Here is a 22,232-nt window from a genome sequence, read left to right on the forward strand (position 1 = left end):
TGTGCACAACACTTGTACAAGCATGTATGAGAGTAGAACTGCCTGTGCATTCACATGGCCTTTTTATAAGCTGCTTTAAAAACACAGTTTTTGCATCCATGTGTGAGCTGTGCTTGTCTATTTAAGGTCTAACGGTTGAACGAATTAAGTGTGTATGTGTAGAGCCAGCACAATAAACTGTTCATGCCCGGGCAGCTGCGGGTCAACAGGACAACAAGCCTTTTATACACAGATGTCAGAACTTCACCAGCAGAGGGCGGAAGAGTTTCTACTGTGATTCTGGAGCTCCACAGCTGCTGTGTCATCAGTTCAAAGAAGAAGTGAGAGTCATATGTATGAAATCATGTGATCCAGTGATTTCTAAGTTAACCTCACTTAACAGTATCATTTACAGAGTGTCAGTAAAACGCTGTAAACGTTCTGGTAAGATTTCAGAGTTGCTTATGTGATGTAAACATTGTAAACCAACTGCTGAGAGCAACTGAATGAAAAGTAAAACTATTTATATTCTACTTCCTTCTCCTTTATTCCTTATGGCTGGTGCACAATATGTCTGCATTTATTGTTGGATACTGTACCATCATATTCTTTGTTCTTTAACAAAATCTGCTTTTCTCTTCAACTATATCTGTCTCTTGGTTTTGTAGGATTGACTTATGAGGTACAAGATTTAAAAAAAATGTTTAGACAAGCAATACAAATCTGCTACCTTTTGACTGCTAAAATGAATTAGCTTTCAGTCTGTGGACACAAGCAGCACCAAAATATTTTATAACTGTGCTGCCTTTGCTCTTCTGGTTTCTGTTTTCCTCCAGAATAGTATTTGCTCCCAATAAACCACAATAAAGGCACTCTTACTGCTGAGCCTGAGGCAAGCATTTGTCTAAAATCTCACTGTATGTGTTCGCATCAGGGTTGTCAGAACAAAGTGAGCAAAATCAGGTCATTCAAGTTAATTGGTGTTGTAGTTTAGTGGTTTATGTCGCAATCAAGCAATAATACACAACAGGAATGAGGATCTGCTGTGATTTGGTTGTAAGCATGAGCACCAAGGCTGAACTCTGAAGATAATCACAGCACTGCTGATATCCAGTACGACATATAAACACTGAATGTGATATTACTTTTATACAGCAGTTCAATGACCAGCATGGTCCTTGATAATGACAGATCAGCTACTTAATCTATCTCTAAATATGTACAAACAGTCTGTTAAGTGATTTAAAGGTAACAGCTACAGTTATCAAGTCAAAACTGTCTGCTATAATGTTGAATTACTGTATTCAGGAGAATTGGCTTAAGTGGAGGCTTTTTTTAGCCAGTAGTCTTAATCTTTATCAGAGTCAACACTTCAACTATTCTGTATGTATCTTCAGAAGGTGCACAATGTTGTTTTGTTGTTGTTTTTTTCACGTTTGAAATAAACTTTACTAAAGTAAGACATGCTTCTAACACACCCAACTGCTAAATCAAGTATGAGAATTTTTACTGGGCAGAAGAAACCTAATGGACAAACTCAGATCTGTTTTTGTGGTCAGTAATGAAGTGATGAAGACAATGGTATCAGCATTAGCCATCAGCTAAATTGCTATTTTCAGTATCAGTATTTGCCATTATTTTCACAATTGAGGTATCTCAAGTTAAACAAGATTAATTTGATGATGAAATCAGTGAAATGAGAGTCTGCTGTGTGATTCTGATGTAAAAGATTGATTAATATGGATAACAATGTCATAAATTAAACATAAATTAGAAGTATCAAGAATACTTGGCTTAGGAGGAGGGATGGGAATCGAGAACAGACCCATTGCCATCGTTTGCATTTAATCTTAATGATTTCCTCATAAATACCTTACTTCCACATGCCTTGAAACACAGGAGGCAGTCAGCAAAGTGAGCAAGAACAGAGAAGTCTAGGAAGTAAACATGACGGACAGTCACAAAAACAGGCTAAAGCAGTTATTGTGTGGCTTCATCTCTCAAAAAATGGCGCAGACAGCGCCACGTGCAACATCTGTCGAACAGTGATTCCATGCAAGGCATACATCTTTTTGCAAGAACTGTTTATTTTGTACAAGGACTCAATTTATTTACATCCACAGATCTAGGATCAAGAGGCTAGTGTTATATTTATTATAAGGCTTTATCTTTTAAAGAAAATGAGTGGTAGAGTTGATTTATAATTCAAGTTCAGAGATTGAAGATCCAGAGAGCAGCTTGTTTTAACTGAGACATTTCCAACAAAAAAGAGAACTTTTGTATATTTTAGCATTTTTTCCTCCCAAACACTTTCTGTTTAACATTTATACTTATGAAAACTGTTTAACATAGCCAGTAATCAAAGTGATCTTGTCACTGACTCTCACTCAAGGTGGAATACATTTTTTTTGGTGTTCAGAGAGAAAGAGACTCAATAAAATTTTAGACTAAAACAAGCAGCCAAGTTATCAATTATGAAGAACTGGAAGATTTGATTTAAAATAAACTAATAAAATGTAAACAATTCAACCCTGTACAGTAGTGATGTTGAAAATAATCATTTCCAAAAAGCATTGTGATGCAGACGTACGTTTCTGCATCGATACAGAGGCAGCTCATAATCGATGCAGACTGATGCTGCATGCACATTTTCAGGCTGCAGTTGGAGTTACCATGAATACTCAAATATAACCAGCTTCCTTTCTTAACCTGGCTGCTTTCAATGCACAGTAGTCTATCTTAAATGACGCCGCTTTTTTTCACTTTGCAATAACAGTAGTCACACATGACGCTATTAAACTAATCAACTCCTTTGTTATGAGTCGACCCAGGATCTCTCTAGAGTATGTAGATGTGGAGTGAGCCAGAGAAGATTTGAGAAGAAGACAAAGAAAAGAAAGAGATGTTTAAAGAGAGGATAAACAGACGGAAATATGTTGGTTTTGTTCGTTATCCTCACCGACAGTTTAAAAGCAGCGAGTGTTGTACGTTTTAGGGCTGTCGCAGTGAATGTAAAGAAATTTACATTGAGTTTGTTTTTTAATCTGACTGCTTGCCTCAACTGATCAAAAATAGCCCTGTGCAATAATATAGCAAAGGGATGCATTGTGATACTGAATAGAATTGTTGGAAGAGGAAGTCAAGATCAAGACTATCAAGACCAGTCAAGATCCACAGCTCTACTGTACACTTATGACAGAGAGAAAGAGCTGTTGAGACCAACCCTGCTTTTCTAAGGCTGTAAACAAGTCTTAGGCTATATTATTTAGTTAGCTGAGGAATAGTACCAAAATTTGTAATGTGTGTTGGCTACAGGAGTGATACTCCTGATATCCTCCAGATGTCATTTAAGCTGAAAATGAGGTTTGCAATTCATAAACAGGATTAACATTTTGGCAAAAATCATCGTTTGCCCTTCAAAGCTGCTGAGCTAATTTCTGCTATAACACATAAAACCTGCAGTCAAAGTAAATAATGAATGATGTCAGCCCTAGTCTTCCTCGTCTTTTCTTCTCCTTCACAGCTTTGTGTCTGACGTGTCAGGCAACCAAGGCCAGACCACATCTGGCAGGCTCCTTTCCTGATGAATCATCTGACTCTGGCTGCCATCATGTGAGCAAAGGGAGTGCAGAGAGCAATGTGTCTCAGTCCGTCTCCTCTGCCTGAACACTGCTCAGTAGGTCAGAGGTTCTGAACAGGGCTGGAATGAGGATTGTAGGTACTTGGTGAGTTATTACAGGGAATATTAAAAGATGGGATTGTGCCATGGCCTCCAAATGTGATCTAACTGGTTCAGTGTGTGACACAGCTGCTTCTTCGCAGTATTCAGTCTGTCTAACATCAAAACCAAATATCATTCATCTATATTCAACCACAGACGGCCCTCTATGCTGAGTATGAGTCTGTGTGTATATGTATGCCTGTTTATGTGTCAAGGATACTACCTGCTCTATGACAGCAGATGAGCAGCTGTGTGTGTATGTCTTTCTAACACATACAAAGCTAAGGGTGGAGAATAGAGGGAGAAATCATGCTGGAGTGTGTTGGGGGGTAGGGGTCTGAAGGGTTAGTGGGGGGGCTTACAATCTGCATCCTGAGCTGAAGGCAGTGTGTGGAAGTTGCCTAGCGACCACACACACACGCACACACACACACACACCGTAAATCCATTTTACAGTCTCATACCAGCCACCATAATGCTTGTAAACAGAAACAGGCTAACATCATTAGCCTCTGGAGTCTCTGCAGTATCATCCTAGCACACACGCATCAACAGGCCAATCAATCAGACATCTAACAGGTAACAAGGATGCATTTTCACAGAAATACAATAAAGCATCTGGATTCAATACTCAACTGTTTCCAAAAATGCCGTAACGTATATCCCACACTTCTTATTTTCTTTTCTAAGGTTCTAGGGTGACAAACAACAAATGTTCATTTCTTCAATAAACTGATGAACTCTTTAGTATAAAAATGTCAGCATATTCTAAAACACTAAAATAATCATTTTTAATGTATTTTTTTCTCTGACCAACATTCAAAAACATGAATGTTGCCTTGCAGAATAAACCCCACCTACTTCAAAAATCTTGTTTTTCTTCACAGTGCTGACGAAAACTGCCTAAAGAACTTATAAAACATTACTGAGTGCTGACCTGTCAGTTTTCTCAACTGTTTGATATGGCAACCTGATGACGAATAACAACAAAACCCACAAACTTGTGAAATAATTACTCAGAAAAGATTAACAGGGGTGAGACTCTGAGACAAAGAACAGACATTCACTTAATAACATTCAGATATATAACCTGATATAAAATGGTACGACCCTGCACAGGATGATGGTGATGTCAGTGTGTTTTTAAAAGCCAACCTGTTCAGTGGACACTGGGGAGGCAGGGTCTTTAGTTTGATCACCCTCTTTGGCTGCTGTCTTGCTAAACAGTCGCCACCCTGATGCATTATGGGGCAGCGCCTTGGGCTCTTTGGGTTTCCTAGAAAACAGGCTCCTAGAAGAGAAAGAATCATTTTGTCATTATTAAAGCTCATATTAAACAATACGCATCTCTTCAAATGAAAAACAATCCAGACAGAGGTTTATTTCAGTTTTTACAGAGAATTAAAAAGCAACATCTTTTTTTTTTATTCGTCTTGCAGCATCAGGACAATATGTTTAATATAACCCACAAAATGTTTGTGCAGCAAGGTCACATCCAAATAGTTACATTTTATATACTGTGTTTATCAGAATTTTATTCTTGTATTGATAATGTGACTGCTGCAGGGAACTACCTCTACTCAGGAAGACACAAATCTGAACTTAAAACATTTTTCTCTTCAACAACAACCCCAGGAAACAACCCAGAAAACTTTCCACAGGCTGCAGGACAGACATTTATTCATCTTCAATAGGCCACACTTTCTACCAGCCGTCAACAATACTATGGTGCACAGTGGTGTTTATAGGCAGTACTACCTACATAGAGACGGATCTACATATCACCTTATTATTTATGTGTTACATTGTATTTAAGGTCCAGTTGTCATTATGTCATTTATACAATAAACATTGGGGGAAAACGTCTTCTACTTAATTTACTATTAGACTAATTTTGTCCATTAAAAGTCTGGTAAGTGACATTTTTATAGATTTTATCATCTGACCTGATTGTTAAAGAAAGAAATGGAGGACACAATTTCCATTATTTTTTATAAATTATATATAAAGAAGTGTATAACGTAAATCCACACAACCTCTTTTTTTCAGACTGATTGCTAGGTCTGGAGTAAAGTTTCTTTTTAATCAGCAACTATGGCTACAAAGTCACAAAAAACACACAACATCAAAACATCAAAAAACACAATATCATTTCTACTTTCTTTTGTAGCAATTAAGCGCACAGTTCCAGGAACCTGTCCAAACATATGAGGGTATAAAAATGATGTTTTACACATATTGTCAATACAAATTCACATTTTTACAGGCAACATTTTTTAAGAAATTGAGTATCTGTAACATTCAGCCTTTCAGGGTGCATGTGGCCGTGCCATTGGGTGGTGCTCAACATGACCAACAGCTCCTTTCTCTTCTGTCATTTCCTGCCCTCTCTGTTTGATTTCCTACCTTATCAACTGTCTAATCAAATAAATGCCTTATTTAGAAAAAAAAAACAAAAAAAACTTTTTTTCTAAAGTTCGGCAGATTAATTCTGTTTGTAACATCATTAGTAACAAACTAATAAACTAACTTTATGTCATTGTGATTAGAAATTATATTTGGATAATCATGATTTTGTACATTTCTAAGTAATATGAAAGTATTTCATATATATTATAGTTCATCATTTGTTTTACTTGTCATATTTCTTATTAGATGTGGCCGCCTGCCATTGGCTGTTACCTCTATGCAGCTTAGGCCAAAGCTCTGTTATGAAGCCCTGAGTAAATCTTAGAATCATTGCAAACTTTTGCAAACATTTACCCACAAAAGTACAGGAGACTTTACTATCTCCCTTCATCTTTGAGACATTTTCTGTTTTGGTAATCTTTTAGAATTGATTTTAAGATTCTTTCATTGTTTTTTTAAGCTCTTAAGGGTCTTCTAATTTATCTGATTTGCTTTTACCTTATGAGCCCAGTAGAGCCCTTAGGTCTTATAGAAGCGCTCTGTTAATAGTACACTAAGTTAGAATTAAAACATAGGGTTAGGCATCTTTCATCACTGTGGCCGTCTGTGGAACAACTTCAGAAGACCTGAGGGCAGCACCTGGAGAGCTACGGTGGGTGACAGAATTTTTTGTAGTCTTCCTATGATGGGTGCATCGTCAGCTGTGAGGCCTTCTATGGAAAAGTGTGTGCTTTTTTTCTAAATTGTGTCCAATCAATTTAATTTAACACAGGTGGACTACAGTCAAAGTGTGGAGCCATTTCAGCAAAGATTAAAAGAAATTGGAGGCATGTGAGCTAAATTTTAAGTGTTTTTTCACAAAGGGTCTGAATACTTATGTTAATGTGATATTTCAGTTTTTATTTTTAACAAATGTGTAAGAAGTTCTAAAATTCTGTTCTCACTTTGTCAAGATGGCGTACTGCGTGTAGATTAATGATATTAATAATGGTTTTTCAGTTTTGACTGTATCATCAGGCTGCAAAATAACAAAACTGAAAAAGGGAAGGGGGACTGAAAACTTTCTCAATGCACTGTAAATAAAGTCAGATTGTCTGTTTATTTACCAACGGTAAGTGTTGAAATTACTCATCTCTTTCTGTTTATAAGGCCTTTATAAATGTGTTTAACTGCCATAAACTGTCTTGTAGTCACACAGGCGATGCTCCTGTTGTAAATTTTCTAAATACTTTACAGTCACATCACTTCATTATCAATCCTGTGGCCTCTGAAATAAGAAATATTGAGGCCAGACACTTTTCAACAGAAAAAACTTTCAGTTCCTAAAAAACTCCCCAGGAGGGCAGAAATGCAGTAGTATTCAGTGCAGATGTGATGCAGTAAATTAATCCTGCTCATCGTCCTCTAAACCACAATCATGCAGCTGCAGCAGTTTTTCGTGGATACTGGAGAAAATAAAAATGCAAAATCAACAGTTTTACATTCATTTCACTGGAAGAGCTGCTGCTCAGCTACTGGCACGACAGAAAGAGGGAACGAGGGAGGGGAACTGAAGGAATTATGAAAAGGAAGTGGAGCTGCTAAGGAGAACAAGAGTAAATACACACACGCACACATTCACATACGCAGCACCCCAAGAAGACAGCCAAGCAAATATTTTTCCTTCTCTACGGCTCTAGTTTCTTCACTCTCAGGTGCTTTTGTGTGTGAAAATCCATCTAAGTGTTAGAAACAAGTGTTGTGATGTCTCAATATCAAAATAACTGTCTGGAGAGGAGCCTTTCCATTCATAAATAAAGCTTGACATAATTGTGTTTTACTTTCTAACTAATGTGCAGGATCTCTTTTCAGAATTCAGAGATCTGGAGTGATCTATCTGATACTTTACATACACAACAACAGCCATTTGTCCTAATAAGTCAGATACAGCGGGTTAGGTTGTCACTTTTCTTTCTCAGTATGATGTGAAAATAAACCCCAGTGTTTTCCTTTGTTTCGTTACATCAAGCTGATCCACAGATCAGACGCAGCCTTGTTCTCCACAGAGTCCAAACAGCACACCTGTAGCTGCACATTTTACAAAGGCAACTCACAGTGGCTCTTTTTTATTAGCTAGAAACTTAATTCAATCTAACAGACACACAATGAGCCTGCCTGTACAAGTAAGTGTGTGGTGTTGAAGTGATGTGTGATGATCGAATCTCACCACCAGAAATCAAGTGGTCAGGATGTGTCTGTGTGTGTGTGTAAACAAACAGCAACAGCGGTTATCAGCTAATCAAAAATTTGATATGGATCAGGTAGGGAATAAAGACTGAGCAGGAGTATGCTATGATTTTTTTGGGGTGTCATTTTGCCGCCTGGATCACAAACTAAACAGCAAAAGTCTGTCCATCCTTGTCTACCGTGATAAGAATTTCAGACATTTCCCAAGATCCAGATCATTTGGTTGAGTTTACTGATACGAGCCAGTCTTCAGGCTCCCAAACAGCACTTCATTTGGTACCATTTTATCTTTTCTATGTCTATTATTTGATGGGACTGGGTGGTACCCATTTTAAAATACCGTTTAACCTTCTCCAGATTTTCCTGCAGTTTACATCACTAACACCACGTAATCAAAACCACATAATACATGAAGCAGCTCAGACCAAGCACATGCTGATGTGCATAACGTGCTCCCAGTGAGAGTGTGCACTTCCAGGAACATTTCATTCATTCTTTGGGAGAATGCGTCTTTTACAACACTAAAAACACTACAATTAGGACACTTAGTTTGTATAACAGGGACCCTGGCAATCATTTATATTTGTTCAAAAACTTCCCTAGCAAAGGATCAAATAAGTTATGTCCCTGTCTCCTCTCATTCTGTGCACAAAGGTGCACATGCTCTCTCATGTACTCTCTCTCACTCTTGCTTCATAAACACTGGGCTGTGTCCACTACGTTTGAATTACCATCCATGAGCTTAATAACAGAAGTTTGTTATATTGCTCTGTATGAAGGGGTCATGAAGCACGTTCATCAGTTTAATGAGACCTGCAAGGTAACTTAATGCATGCCTGTTCCATAACGGCAAGCTCCATCCCATTGTAAGTTGAGCTTAAAAGCCTTTAATTTAGGGCGCTTTCACATGTCTAGATCGGTAGATCCGGTCTAAAACAAGAACCAGTTTGTTAAATTGCTGCATTTGACTTTGGTTTGCACTTACTAAACAACAGCAGAAGACAAAATTCAACAAGAGAAAACCAAAAACAACTGTTCATTTTTCATTTAAAAGAGGGACAGAATCAGAGTGCTCCATAGCACAGTGTCTGCGCATCATGGTGGGAAATTAGCACCTGCTACCACCAAAATGTGGGTATTTTAATCAGTTTTTGGCAAATTTGATCAACCTACTAGCCACTGGGGCAGGTAAATAAAATTACCAGAATTAGTTTGTGGCAGTATACACATAAACTGAGTCCTGTTTTTTGTTTGTTTCTACAAATTTTATAACCAGAACCAAGCAGACAGAATCACTAACTGTCCGATCCTCCCTGTGTCAAAGCTGCTTGACAGTGGGCTGTAAGCTGGAATGGTTTGACACAGTATCATATGAGTGGTGCTGCAACTGGTCTGCCTGTTAAAGGTGTCTTTAACCCGATGTTTCATTCGATTTAAGTCCAAGATAGTTAAACAAGGCCTGAATTCAAGTGGCCCAGTAAGTTAAAGGGGACATATTTTACCCTTTTAAGACAAGTTTATATTGGTCTCAGAGGTCGCCAAAACATGCCAGTGAAGTTTATTGCTGAAAAAACATTCCAGTATTGAATTTTTGCATGTCTAAAAACCCCTCTGTTTCAGCCCTGCTCAGAACAAGATGTTTCTGTATCTGTGGCTTTAAATGGTAATTAGCTGTCTGACTCCGCCCCTGACCACACACCTCTCAGGAAATGGATGCAGCACTCACAATATTACAGACACTTTTTTTTTCCAAAGTTCAGACTGGGATTCAAACCATCAATCTCCCAGACCATAGTCAGCAGGATAACCCACTGAGCTATCCAGCATCTCAGCTGATAGCTGAGAGGATCAGTAGAGGAGGGTGGAACTTTCCTCCAAGTGGGGGAGGGCCAACAAACCTGAGGAGCGGGGGCTTAGGCCCCTGGTGAGGTCACTAGATGTAAAATCTGAGAACAGCTTGTTTCAGAATACAGTGCAGAATTACTTGAAATGATAAGGTCATTAAAATAATTTTGATCTGTAAATAAATATTCTGTTGCTAGTTTTTTCTTTACCTAACAGATGGCTAAACTGAGTTGTTGTCATAAATGGTTTATTAAAAGAAGACCAAAATGCTGTAAGAGAAAAATTTAAAGTTTTCTCTGTAAAGCTGCTAAAGGTTAAAGTTGTTAAATAAGGAAACATTCCTGTTTGTATTTGTTCTGATCCTCTCCGCTGACCCTCCCTGACTTGCCCTCAGCTTTGTGAACCAAACAGCCAGCGTGGAGGTTTTCCAGCAGGGCTGTTTTCTCTCCTCCGTCTGTCTGGATTTCCTCTCAGACGCTGTAACATTTGAGCCAGCTGCTGAGGCCTGCTTCCAAATCCAAAACCAGGCCTGAAACAGATGGGGATTTAGCAAACAGAAATTTTCCTACACCTGCCAGTCAAGCCAGATTTGACTGCCTTAGTAAACACATAGAAAAAGAAACCCCTCCGGCTGAGCTGCTGAAGTTCAGATTTTCAACATCAACTACATATATGTCTTAGCAGGAATGTTGTCAGGGTGCAGTTCCCCTCCCTTTTCTTCTCATGTCTTATAAAGATGTTGATCAAATATTGACTCTATTTTACAGCGTTTGAAGTAGCAATGAAGGCCTTGACTGTAGTAGAAGGTAGTGCTTAAGTAGGTTACAACAATCCTCCCACTTCGAAGACAGAAGGCTCCTTCAAAGATAAACACATTATACAACAGGGTGGGACGAAATATCAATACACCACCATGGCGTCATGTTGACTTCTCTGACAGAATTGTCAAAAGCTGGAAACAAATAGTATATTCATTTAAAAAAAGAATGGTATTGTAAATAAATTCCCCTGCCAATTCAACTTACAATATCTCTACTTCCTGGTAATGGTGCTAAAGACATGAATGAAGGTCACATGACCTGAAGTGAAGATGCCAAAGAAGTTGACAGCAAAGCTAATTTGAATTAGTCAATTCCTCACATATCACACTATGTTTTATTACATGGCCATCTTGCAATTTATCAATCACAGAATCTGTAATATCCTGTATCAGGATATTACTGTTAGACCATGTACCATAACGCATCATTTCATGGTATCATATTTCATGAGTGAGCTTGCAGTTAACATCCATTATACAACAGCAAGCTTTCACTTGAAACCCCTACAGTACAGATCAGACTTAATATTCTCTATCAATGGCCATCAAGCAGCAGCAAAATTTAATTTATGTCCAAATACAGAGCTAATTAAGCAGTTTCATGTAGTCAGTATTAAGACATCATCATGTCCTGCTAGCAGTGATAAAATTATGACACCTGCTGGTATCAGGCTGGACTGTAAGTTTCTTTGAAAGGAAAGGGAAGAGCTCATTTTTGCAGTAGTGGGCTATTTAAACTTAGCAGCACTATCTTCTCCAGCTTATTTCTTAGATTTTACAAAGTTAGGAGATGGCTTATGATCTTAACTCTTGATAACAAACTAATTACCCTGCTGATGTATATGTATTTCCATCTTGCATTTTTTTTAACTATGAAGAAAAAAATCTTTCAGTCTAGCCTGATGTGTTTATTTTTATAGGTCAGGTCTTAACTGCAACTGCCCAAGTATCGGTGAAAGGTTTTTAAAAAAGTATCTCTTGCTAGGAATTAGCCATATTTGAAAGGATGCTGGGATTTAATCTACAAATTTGTAATCACTGGAATCCACACAATAGCTGTTTCTACACAGAGATTCTGCAATAAAGGCGAAAAGAATGCCCGTCTCTGTTCAGCAACAAGCATTTCACACAAAGGTGTAACAGAGCTGCACACGCCCGGGCTTACACACACCCTAGCGTCCCGTAATCGGATGGCAGCCGCTGCCTGTGTTGGTGCTTTCAATGAAACTCGAAACTCTGGATTTCTCGGTTCAAAACTTTGTGTTTTCCAAATGCAATACGGGAAAATAACATGAACATTCATTTTGATCAACTAGATCCAATAGAGTTTTTTTCCTCCATGTTTCTGAGTTGGCTGTCCGACTTTAAGCAGTGTCACAGCACACATATTTACGTCGGAGGTCGGAAACTTCAGAATACCGAGCTCACTTGAACACATCATGGAACTTTTCAGACGCTGCCGTGAGCAGAGATGTGTCTGCTCTCTCCTCTCCTGTACAGAGTGTGATCAGCTCTCTAACCGCACAGTCTCTCCAGTTAATCCACATTATTCTTCATTTTATCCCCGTTGTTTTCTCAGATGAAATGCCGCTCGATTGAACTGCGCTGGTTTTTAAATCTCCCGTTTATGGAGACAGCAGCGCACACTCACTGTTGCGGAATGCCCTGACGTCCTTTCACACTCATTGCGGAAAAGTCTGTTACGGCTCTGATACTACCTCTCGATCCGGATCAGAGGTGGGGCGATACAGCGGGGTCCCCTCATTGCAGAGCGGTCACTTTCATACAGAACGGCGTTGCTGAACGAAGGCATGACAGACACGGAAAAGAGAGGCAGTATGAAAGTAGCTAATGTTTAACCTCCTCAGAAGCTATGATGTAGTAACTTGGAGCAGTTCATTTAATGTTTAATTGATGACCAATTCATCCCAAAACTGGTGCCACTCATCCCCCTTCTGCCTGCAGAGACTGCACCTCTCTCCTTCATCCAAACAGTCAAAAAGTAAAACACCAGAGCTATATAAAAGGCTCATCATCATACTGGAGATGTGGGCAGCAATCAGGAATGGAACTTTTTTGCCTAACTGCCACTGTGGCTGGAGCAAATTTATAAGCAACTCAATTTCAACAGCCTCTTTATTCTAACAAGCACAGTTGTGTAATGACATTACATTTAATAATAATGGCTCATAGCATCCAAATGAAAGGCTTTTTTATTGAGGCAAATATATTCTAACTGTTAAAGAAAACACAGATATGAGTCTTCACTGCAGCAGTTTCATCAAAGCTCAAACATTATGCAATCGTACAATTTTACCTTGACAGTAGGAGTTTCATTTTGTGATTGAGCATAATCTCATGTTAATGTGTGACAACCCTTGCTAACACTGAACAAGGCTTTGAGAAACTTAACTCATGTGTTTGCATGAGACCAGAGAAATGTTTAAAAGATGTTTTATGATTAGTGATCACTGCTCAGGACTTTGTTGCTTCTAACTGAATCAGTGTAGTTTGAAGGTTAGTTCCCTCTTCTAGTTGTTTTTCAGCTGTCTGAGTTTGTTAACTAACCAGTGAAAATACTCTGTTTCCTGACATGGTTCTTACAAAATAAAGAATCTTCAGCTGACTGATATGATGTCTTCTGGTCATCAAGTCCTGACTGGCGAATGTTTTTCCCCTCACCTCAGTAAATAAATAAACGCTGCATGCTGTTTGCTTTATGTTCGTAAATGACACAGCGCGAGCTGGATCAAGTGATCCTGTTAATAGTTACCATTATAAACGAATAAAAAAATTAATCTGAGGTTATTTTGTAGCCTAAATGAGTTTAAAGAGTTACAGCGCCAGGATCACAGAGTCCATATGGTCAAATGCAGAAGCACACTGATGGTCTCTCAATATTATTATTTTTTTTAATACAACATGATAATCATAAAAATGTATTAATGCTTTAAAAGGCCTGTTATTTTAATTTCAAGATCACTTAGACTACCAAATAGATGCAGTTAAGAACCTATCATGGATTAAACTGGCCCCCAACTAGGTAATTTTTTTTTTTTTAAACCTGAAAGACCAATCGATTGGTTGGTGCCTGGGTGTAATTTCAGTCTACTAAGTTTTTCTTTGGTTGACTACAGGCCTACAAAAACACAGTAGTACAGCAGTAGCACTTTGACGGGATTTGGACTTCCTAAGCACCAACAATAGTGTCATAGTTATGGCAGGAAAACAAAAATAAATGCTCAGTGTTAAAAGTATATGAGCCAAATCACATTAAGAGCCTGTAGAGTTCACTCTATCTTTAACTTCAAATATTTGAGCATGCAATGTTCTTTATGTCTTTCTTTCTAGTCATCGTGTTTGTTTGACAGTGCTGTGCTTTAGGCATAGGTGCATCAGAGATACTGCTGTAAAAGCAAACCCTCCTGCAGTTTTAAAGGTTTGAACAAATAGCCTCTTTGCTATCAGAGGTCTCTCTGCCTCCAGATGATGCTTTGATCTCCACAACATCTGACTTCTGTGAATTCTAAAAAGACTCAGCATCAACTCCCCATTATCAGTTTGTGACCACGGACCACTGACACCGATTTAGAGAACAGAAACCTTTTTCTGGCCTTTCAGTTCATTTCTTTTGCTGACTGAACAGTGACTTACAAAATAGCCTTCCCTAGAGTTGGCACAAACATGCAACATAAGCTGAGATTTAACAGCTTATTTTAAAATCTATAGGCTTAAAACCATACATAAAGGTGCTAATCTTCTTTCAACAATGCTGAACACCCATCGCTGATAATAAATGAAAAAAGAGATCAAAAATAAAAAAATATCAGAGTATCACTAGGAAAAATTAAAACCCAGCATTAAGAAAGTTTACTGAAACTTCACTATGTGTAGAATGTGTAGTGGTGGTTGTGGTGCTTCATTTTTGTGGCTAATTTTACAATCATACAGAAAAATCTTACCCACAAGTCTGTCTTTTTGACATGTTTAATGATTTTTGTTGGTGATTTGGCAAACAATATGCCTCAAAATATTCTCTTTTCAGGAAATTTCAGATGCAGTATTTTTCACACCTGGAAGGCGTACAGTCAAAACATGCATGCTGCAGCGTGGAAGCAGTAGTGCAGAGGTTAAATAGTGTGATGAAGCAGCTTGATGCCTCAGAAATAGAAAGCAGAAGAGCAGAGGGAGTAGTGAATGTGGGCTAAGCCCTGAGGAAAGAGGCAGCACTGAGTCAATGCTCACTGAGGCCTGCTGTATCACTTACTGCACATATACGTAACTAGGGCATGATTAACATGCAGCTTATTGCACAGCTATAGGCCCCAAACTGTGGCTCTGAGACTCTGTGAAAAGAACACGTCAAATGGTCAACTCGCCTGGCTGACCCCCTCTTTAATCCCTCTCTTCTAACAAAACGTGACATTAAGAAAAGGGTCGCTCAGTGTCAAATCACACAAAGGCTTTTTGTTGACATTTTAGATTTCTCCCACCCATTTTGTGTATGCTATTGAAGTCCATTAAAAACATTTAAAATAACTGGCTGAACGTTTCATTAAATGTCCTCTAACTGACTCCTTATCTTACCTATTTTGCTGTGTTTAGCACTTTGATTTCCAGATGATGCTTCATGTTTTAGTTGTTTCACTTGAATTTCAATTGAGGCTGGGCAATTAATCGACATTTACATTAAGTCACAATAAAGCCTTCAACAATTTTCAAATTGCAGAAGGTTCAATATTCCTTTGACCTGAAATGTATGTAATAATACTGGTTTAATAAAACATTTTTGCAGCAGACACGTTATGCTGTACACATCAGAAAACACTAAACTGTCAATTTTCTTGAATAGTTTGCATAATATTTATAAAATCAGCCCTTGTTGTCATGATGTTTACTTCAAAGGCTGGAAGTTACACAAATAAATCAGTTAACTGCTGTGAATGAAGTAGATGAATAAAAATATGTCGTTTATATTGAATCATGCATCTAGTTACCTCTTAAACAACAGTTAATTTATCAACAATCACAACACAAGGAAAACATGCAATAAGTTTGATTTTCGAAATTGTTTAGCCCTAATTTATCATTGTGGGTTTTTTTTGTGCTTCTGCTTTCAGGTGCTTCTAATCTTGACAGCACTGAAAATTAAGGAAACCTAATTGTCCTATAGAGAAACAGAATCAAGGTTTGAATTAGAGATGTGCCAATAGTGAAAATCAGGGTCAATATTGATACTGATGTTAAAAAAAAAACTCTGCTGACTGCAGATAGCAATTTTTTTTATCTTTACTACTGTTGCTGTAAGACACCTGCTATAAAACAACATTTTCTTTCATGTTTGACCATGAAAATAGATTTCTGTTTCCAACAGGTGACTTTTATGCCCAATAAAAAATCTCTCACTTGATTCGGCAGTTAGGTAAAGGAGATGTCAGCAGTGCTTTGATTTGTTACATCTAAAATTGGCTACTGATATCTGTTACGCCACATTACTTTTGATGGTTCAATATCCAGACAAAAAATACAACTCCAACAGCTGTCTACTTTTTGTGGAGGCATACACTTATGACTGAAAGGAAAATGAGATATCATTATTTTAAGGTTTAATGGTCCTTGAAATTTGAAACTCAATTAAGAAGTGAGAAATCAGCGGTTAAGGGGCCTAAGGCAATCTTGCATAGTTTGACTACTTCATAATTCTTTAACTTGGACTATAAGAACTTTTAAAGGCTTTTAGAAAAGGAGACAAATATTTATCAGATGTGTGTCAGTGGACATCCTCAACACCAACAAAGCCAAGAGACCGAGATAGAGCAAAGAGTTAAACCACTAATATCGCCAAATAAAATCAATTTGTCATGTTCCAGTTGCTGAACAAACGCCAGATCCTCATTACAACTCGAGATCTGTTCTTGACTGAATAACATCCAGAGCAGATGGAGGAAGACTCATGGTGGGAGCTGGGAGGACAGAAGATGAGGGTGTGTTTGAGGGGAGAGATTCAGATATGGCACAAATTTCTACCAGCTATGGCTTCTGGTGCACCCGTTTCAGCACTTTCACTTAAAGCTATTGAATGAACAAACTCAAAAATGTATCAGATCACAATTCACCTGTGCTGGTCTTTAACCCTTGAAATGTGAGAGTAAAGACACTCGTCAGGTGTAAGATAACAGCTCAAAGGTATTACTGATATTGATTATGATGCATGACAGTTAATGAGAGGGTTGGAGAAGGGAGTGACATCAAAAATAAAACAATTGAAAAGCCATTTTTTGACAATTTAATGTTATCAGCATGTTAGCCATGTTATCTTCAGATATTAGGTTCTAAAATACAAAATATCAACATACCATCATCCTGACTTATATGATACAATAATTACATCACTAGTGCCAAATATCAATGATTTTGCTGTTTTAGTGGAATGAATTTAAAAACAAATCAGGAATACAGACAAACTAGATGTTAATTTCTTACTGTTTCACAGTAGTTTCACTCTAAAAGTAGGGATTAGGGCTGGGCAATTAATCGCAAATTAAATTAATTTGCAATATGGACCGCTGCAATTTTTAAATCGTAGAAGGTACAATATTTCTTTAACAAAAAATAGTTTAATACCTTTTTTTTGCAGCAGAGATGTTATGCATTACATAACATGCAATCATTCAAGTGCCATTTCTTAACAATAATCTACAAATAACCCTGCTTTCTCCATTTTTGTAGGTTTTTCTTATTGAATATGAGAATGACATCAAAATGATCACTCCCTTTAATACAAGAATTCATGTCCAATTTGCTCTATGAGTCAACATCATCAAAATTAGATATGTTTACAAACTTTTTTAGCCTTTGTTTAATCTAATATTGTGTTGGTTAGAATAAAATGATTATTTGCTTGTGTTTGGTGGAAAATACATAAGATGAGGAACTTAAGAAATAATTGCATATCAAATTGCAATCCCAATATCAGGGGAAAAAAATCGCAATTAGATTCTTTTCCCAAATCATTTAGCCCTTGTAGGGATGCACCAATACCTCTTTTTTAGTCCAAGGGCAAGTACGAGAACTTACATCTTGGCAGTCACCAAAGAGTACAACTGTGATCCCTTAATTATACCATTACACTTCTTATTTTGAAAGTATGGATGCTTTCACATTAGGCACAATTGATTTGAACCGCACAACTGCATGATTTGCCCACCCTCCCTTACCCCCCACTGGCTTGTTTTCACATTAGGAACATTATGATCCATGCCTGGGCCCACTTGCATATGTGCTCAGATCATTGAAAAAAAAATGTAAACAAACTGCTGAACCAAAGCTGGAGGTACTGCTTTTACGATGACCTCATACAGCTGACACAACTCCTGTATCAGGCATGGTTGCATTCACATCTCATTCGAACCATGACAGTCCACTTGACCTGCAACCACTTCGCAAAGCAACCCTGGCCCAGTGGCCGAGCGTGGTTCATTTGCATTCACCAAAACAAACCAGACTCTGGACTCGGGTATACTCTGACCCAGGATCAGATCCCTGGTGTAAAAGCATCCTATAATCTACTCATACATTTTACTAGGTCCCTGTTGCATCAAGTCAAAATTAAAATATCAATGGTGTCTGCTGCAGACAGAGAGATCAGAGGACAGAGACAGTGATATTACTGATATTACTTGGTCCCCTAAAGTTTTTCCTTTACGTTCTGAACTGTGGATTTTTTACAGTGAGCTTCACGCTCTGGCACACACGCTGACCCCCATAATATCCTAAATAAGAAAACAGGAAAATACAGACAGCATACAATTCTTCCAAATTATTACTGGCAGTTTATTTGGTATTTAATTTGCCTTTCATTGCTATTAAGATTGTGTCTTTTTGGACCCAATAGTGTCAAGGAGGTATACTTTTTTTATTTACAAGAATCATATAGATATTCACATTTCTAGTATTGTGACAACTCTGCCATGTCCTACGGTACCCTGTAGTTCCCATTCCTGTCTGTGTGTTCTTTCAACCCTCTGTACCATTTTTCTCTGGGCTTGTTTCTCCATCCCTTCATGTCTGACCACAGTTTCCCAGCCTACAGACTGTGCCAAGCTTCAAACCAACTACAGCTGCATATAACATATTTGACATACCAAACAGGCATCTGAAATCTATTGTGTCTGGATTGTGTACCCAGCATGTGTTATATGACTGTTCTCAGAAAACAAAAAGATTTGTTTTTTTTCTGATTCTGAAATAAATGTGATGTAAAAAAAATTGTAATAAAAATCATTATGCTCCTTCTGGTGAGTTTTTGATTAATTTTCAAATGCACTTTTGCTGGGGGCTGAGGGAGGGACCATGTTTCTTTACCTGGTGAAGAAGTCCGCGATGCCGAATCTCTTTGGCATCAGTTTTGGATCTGAGCTGTCAGCCTGCTCGGTCAGGTCTGGCAGCTTGTCTGGGGCGCTCTGCCTTCGGCCTGCATCCAAAACGTTTCTGAAGTCCTCATCGTAACCCTCATCTCCGAAATAAAATCCACCATCATCGTCTGGGGACAGTGGAGTGGCGTCGCAGCTAAGGGACACTGCGAGGTTGAGGTTAGTCCTCAAACTCTGGGGCCTGACGGGAAAACTAAGGTCACTGAAGTCCTCCTCATCCTCTCTGATGTTGGGTTCAGAGAGCGGGCTGTCACCGTTCAAGTTGGAGGGGGAGGGTGATAAGGGTGAGGGGAGTTTGGCACTTGATCCCAAGAAGGGAGAGTCCTTGGACGGGGATAGGGAGGAGGGCTCGGGGGAGCAACTGAGTTCTTGCGACGCTGGTGCATCCTCCCCCGGGCATGAAGGGACATACGTCCCGCTGAAAGCCCTTTGGCTCCTGAGACAAAATCCTGGCCCTGCCCCATTTTCCTGCCCTAACCCCAGGTCGAAATCAGTGTCAGTGTTGTTTTCATGCAAACAGTCCGAGTCTGGCCAGTCACATGTTTCTCTTTCGGCTGTAAGGATGTGTAAACCGCCGTTGGCTACTTTCACTTCCTCGCAGTCCACGTCGCATAGACCAAGTCTCTGACCCAGCAACTGGCTGGAAATCATCCCAGTTTGTTTGCAGTAAGCTATGTCAGCTTCTGGATCTCTGTGCCCCGGGCTGTCAACATCCCCGTTGGGCATGTTTACATTTGGACCCGAGAGAACAGCCGGGGTGCAGGCGCAGTTCCGTTGGTGCCTCCCCGTGCATGGCAACCGATCAAGTAGAGCAGAAGTCCGGATGCAGCCCCTGGACTCCTCCACGGGGGTAACGTCGTCGGAATCCGGAGTTTCCCCTTCACTCTGCCTCGCAGGGTGCTGCCGCATCTGTCGGCCTGTCCCCACTGAAACCCGAGCCCCGAGCACAGCTGGACAGGAAGCGTCTATGGTCCCCGTGAGGCCGAGCCCACCTCCTTCTCCTTCCCCTTCTTTTCCTTCACCTCCTCCTCCTTCCAGCCCGATAATTGTCGGCTCTTCCTCACCGAATGACTCAGTAAATCCGTTTACCAGGCCGCTGTGGTCGCTGCAAACCCCAGATATCACACAGCTGTCAGTCAACTGCCCGGGAAGGTACTTCTCCCCCGCGACCAAATCCAACATTATCTCCCTCTTGTGTGGGGGTGGCTGTATTGAGGCGTCTCTGTTTACATTCCTCCCGTTACCGGTCAAATAAATATGACCCTTCACGGCTTCCTGACCCCCGCTGTCACCGGTCAGCAGCGTTGTACCATGGTCTTTGACTGCGATGTAAGCTTTCTGGCCCGCTCTCCCCCCTCCTCCCTTTTCTTCGTTTTCGTTCAAGTCGACACCAAACGGCCCTCCGTTCTCTCTCGTCGTTTCCATGACCACTCAATCGGTCAAACAAGCCTCGTTCCCGAGCATGAAATCCGCCTGCTCCGTCGGCCGAGCTCCGCAGCAGCAACAGCAGCAGGTTTTGTTGTTCTTGGAGGAAGGGGCTACCATTTTTCTAGCCAGAGATATTCCAACGTTACCTGACATTCACTGTACGTAACATGTTACTATATGGTGTCCAAATGATAATATTTCATCAGTCTTGCGAAGTTAGCTTTGACGCAGCGGCAGAAGATTAATTAAATCCCTCAACGTTTAGCTGGCTGCAGCAGCGGCATCCCGGCCACAGTCCAGCGCCATTTTGAAAATACCCCAACACTGACGTCAGGCCCCCCCCCCCCCCCCGCACTCGCTCGCAGCCTGTTTTGGTTCGCTGAAGGGTTTACAGTGACGCCTACTGGTCATTCCAAGTTACTACGCCAGGAATTCCTGACCCCGTTGACCCCTTCTACAAACGACAGCAAGGAGGAAGCCAGCAATCACAAGAACACAAGTTTGCAACACAGTAATGTTAATAATACCCAAATCTGTGCAGCATTTATTGTTTAAAAGTTCAAACGTTTGTACATTTCATTAAAAAAAATGTACATAAAGTAAATTAAAAAAGGAAAAGTAAATAAACCAACATGTTCCATTGACTATTGTAGCCAAGATTATAATAGTTTTGGATTTTTTTTAAATCAATTTTTATTCTCATTTAGTTTTTGTTTTGAATGTTCAGTTAAGTTTTAATTTGTCAATGTTGCTGGTTTGTTTGTTTAGTTAAGTTTTCATTAATGTTAGAGTTAGTTTTTCATTCTGCACTACGGAATTTTTGTCAGAGGCGAGACCGAAAAGGGCTAGAAAAGTTAAACTTCACACAATTTAAAACACAATCACACATTCAAACAGGCTACTCTTCAATACTTAATATTATTTATTTAAACATGACGTTTAAATACAACTCAAGACCTAAAATTAACAATTGTGTGAAGTTCTCTTCAATCAAATCAGGAAATTTAACAATCCCAAGGCTTGGGTTGACTTGTCATTCACTGCACCGCACATCACCAAAAACACGCCGTCCCCACTGTGAAGCATGGTGGTGGCAGCATCATGCTGTGGGGATGCTTCACAGCAGCCTGCCCTGAAAGGCTTGTAAAGGTAGAGGGTAAAATGAATGTGGCGAAATGTAGAAAAATCCTGGAGGACAATCTTATTCTGTTCAAGAGAACTATGGCTTGGGAGAGGATTTATTTCCCAGCAAGAAAATGACCCAGAGCAATGACTCAGGTCTATGTATGGTCTTAATCTATATTTTTGTCTGTGGGCAGAGCTGACAGTCATATATCGCATAGTTTACATTACAGTTAATTCAATTTGTGAT

At 39.3% G+C, this 22,232-nt stretch overlaps 1 protein-coding gene across 1 annotated transcript in view; it reads right to left on the reverse strand.

Moving 5' to 3' along the window:
• Positions 1 to 21,154, reverse strand: part of tbc1d12a (TBC1 domain family, member 12a) — a 39,332-nt gene extending 18,178 nt beyond the window's left edge. Inside the window, exons 1-2 of the mRNA XM_041789250.1 lie at positions 19,365 to 21,154; positions 4,856 to 4,991 (exon numbers count right to left, since the gene is read on the reverse strand). Of these exons, the coding sequence (XP_041645184.1) occupies positions 4,856 to 4,991; positions 19,365 to 20,857 (1,629 nt within the window). The 5' untranslated portion in view covers positions 20,858 to 21,154. The remainder of the gene's footprint in view (positions 1 to 4,855; positions 4,992 to 19,364) is intronic.
• Between the last annotated feature and the right edge of the window lie 1,078 nt (positions 21,155 to 22,232).

This window comes from Cheilinus undulatus, linkage group 6 (genome assembly GCF_018320785.1).
Source record: "Cheilinus undulatus linkage group 6, ASM1832078v1, whole genome shotgun sequence".
In the NCBI taxonomy this organism is placed as follows: domain Eukaryota; kingdom Metazoa; phylum Chordata; class Actinopteri; order Labriformes; family Labridae; genus Cheilinus; species Cheilinus undulatus.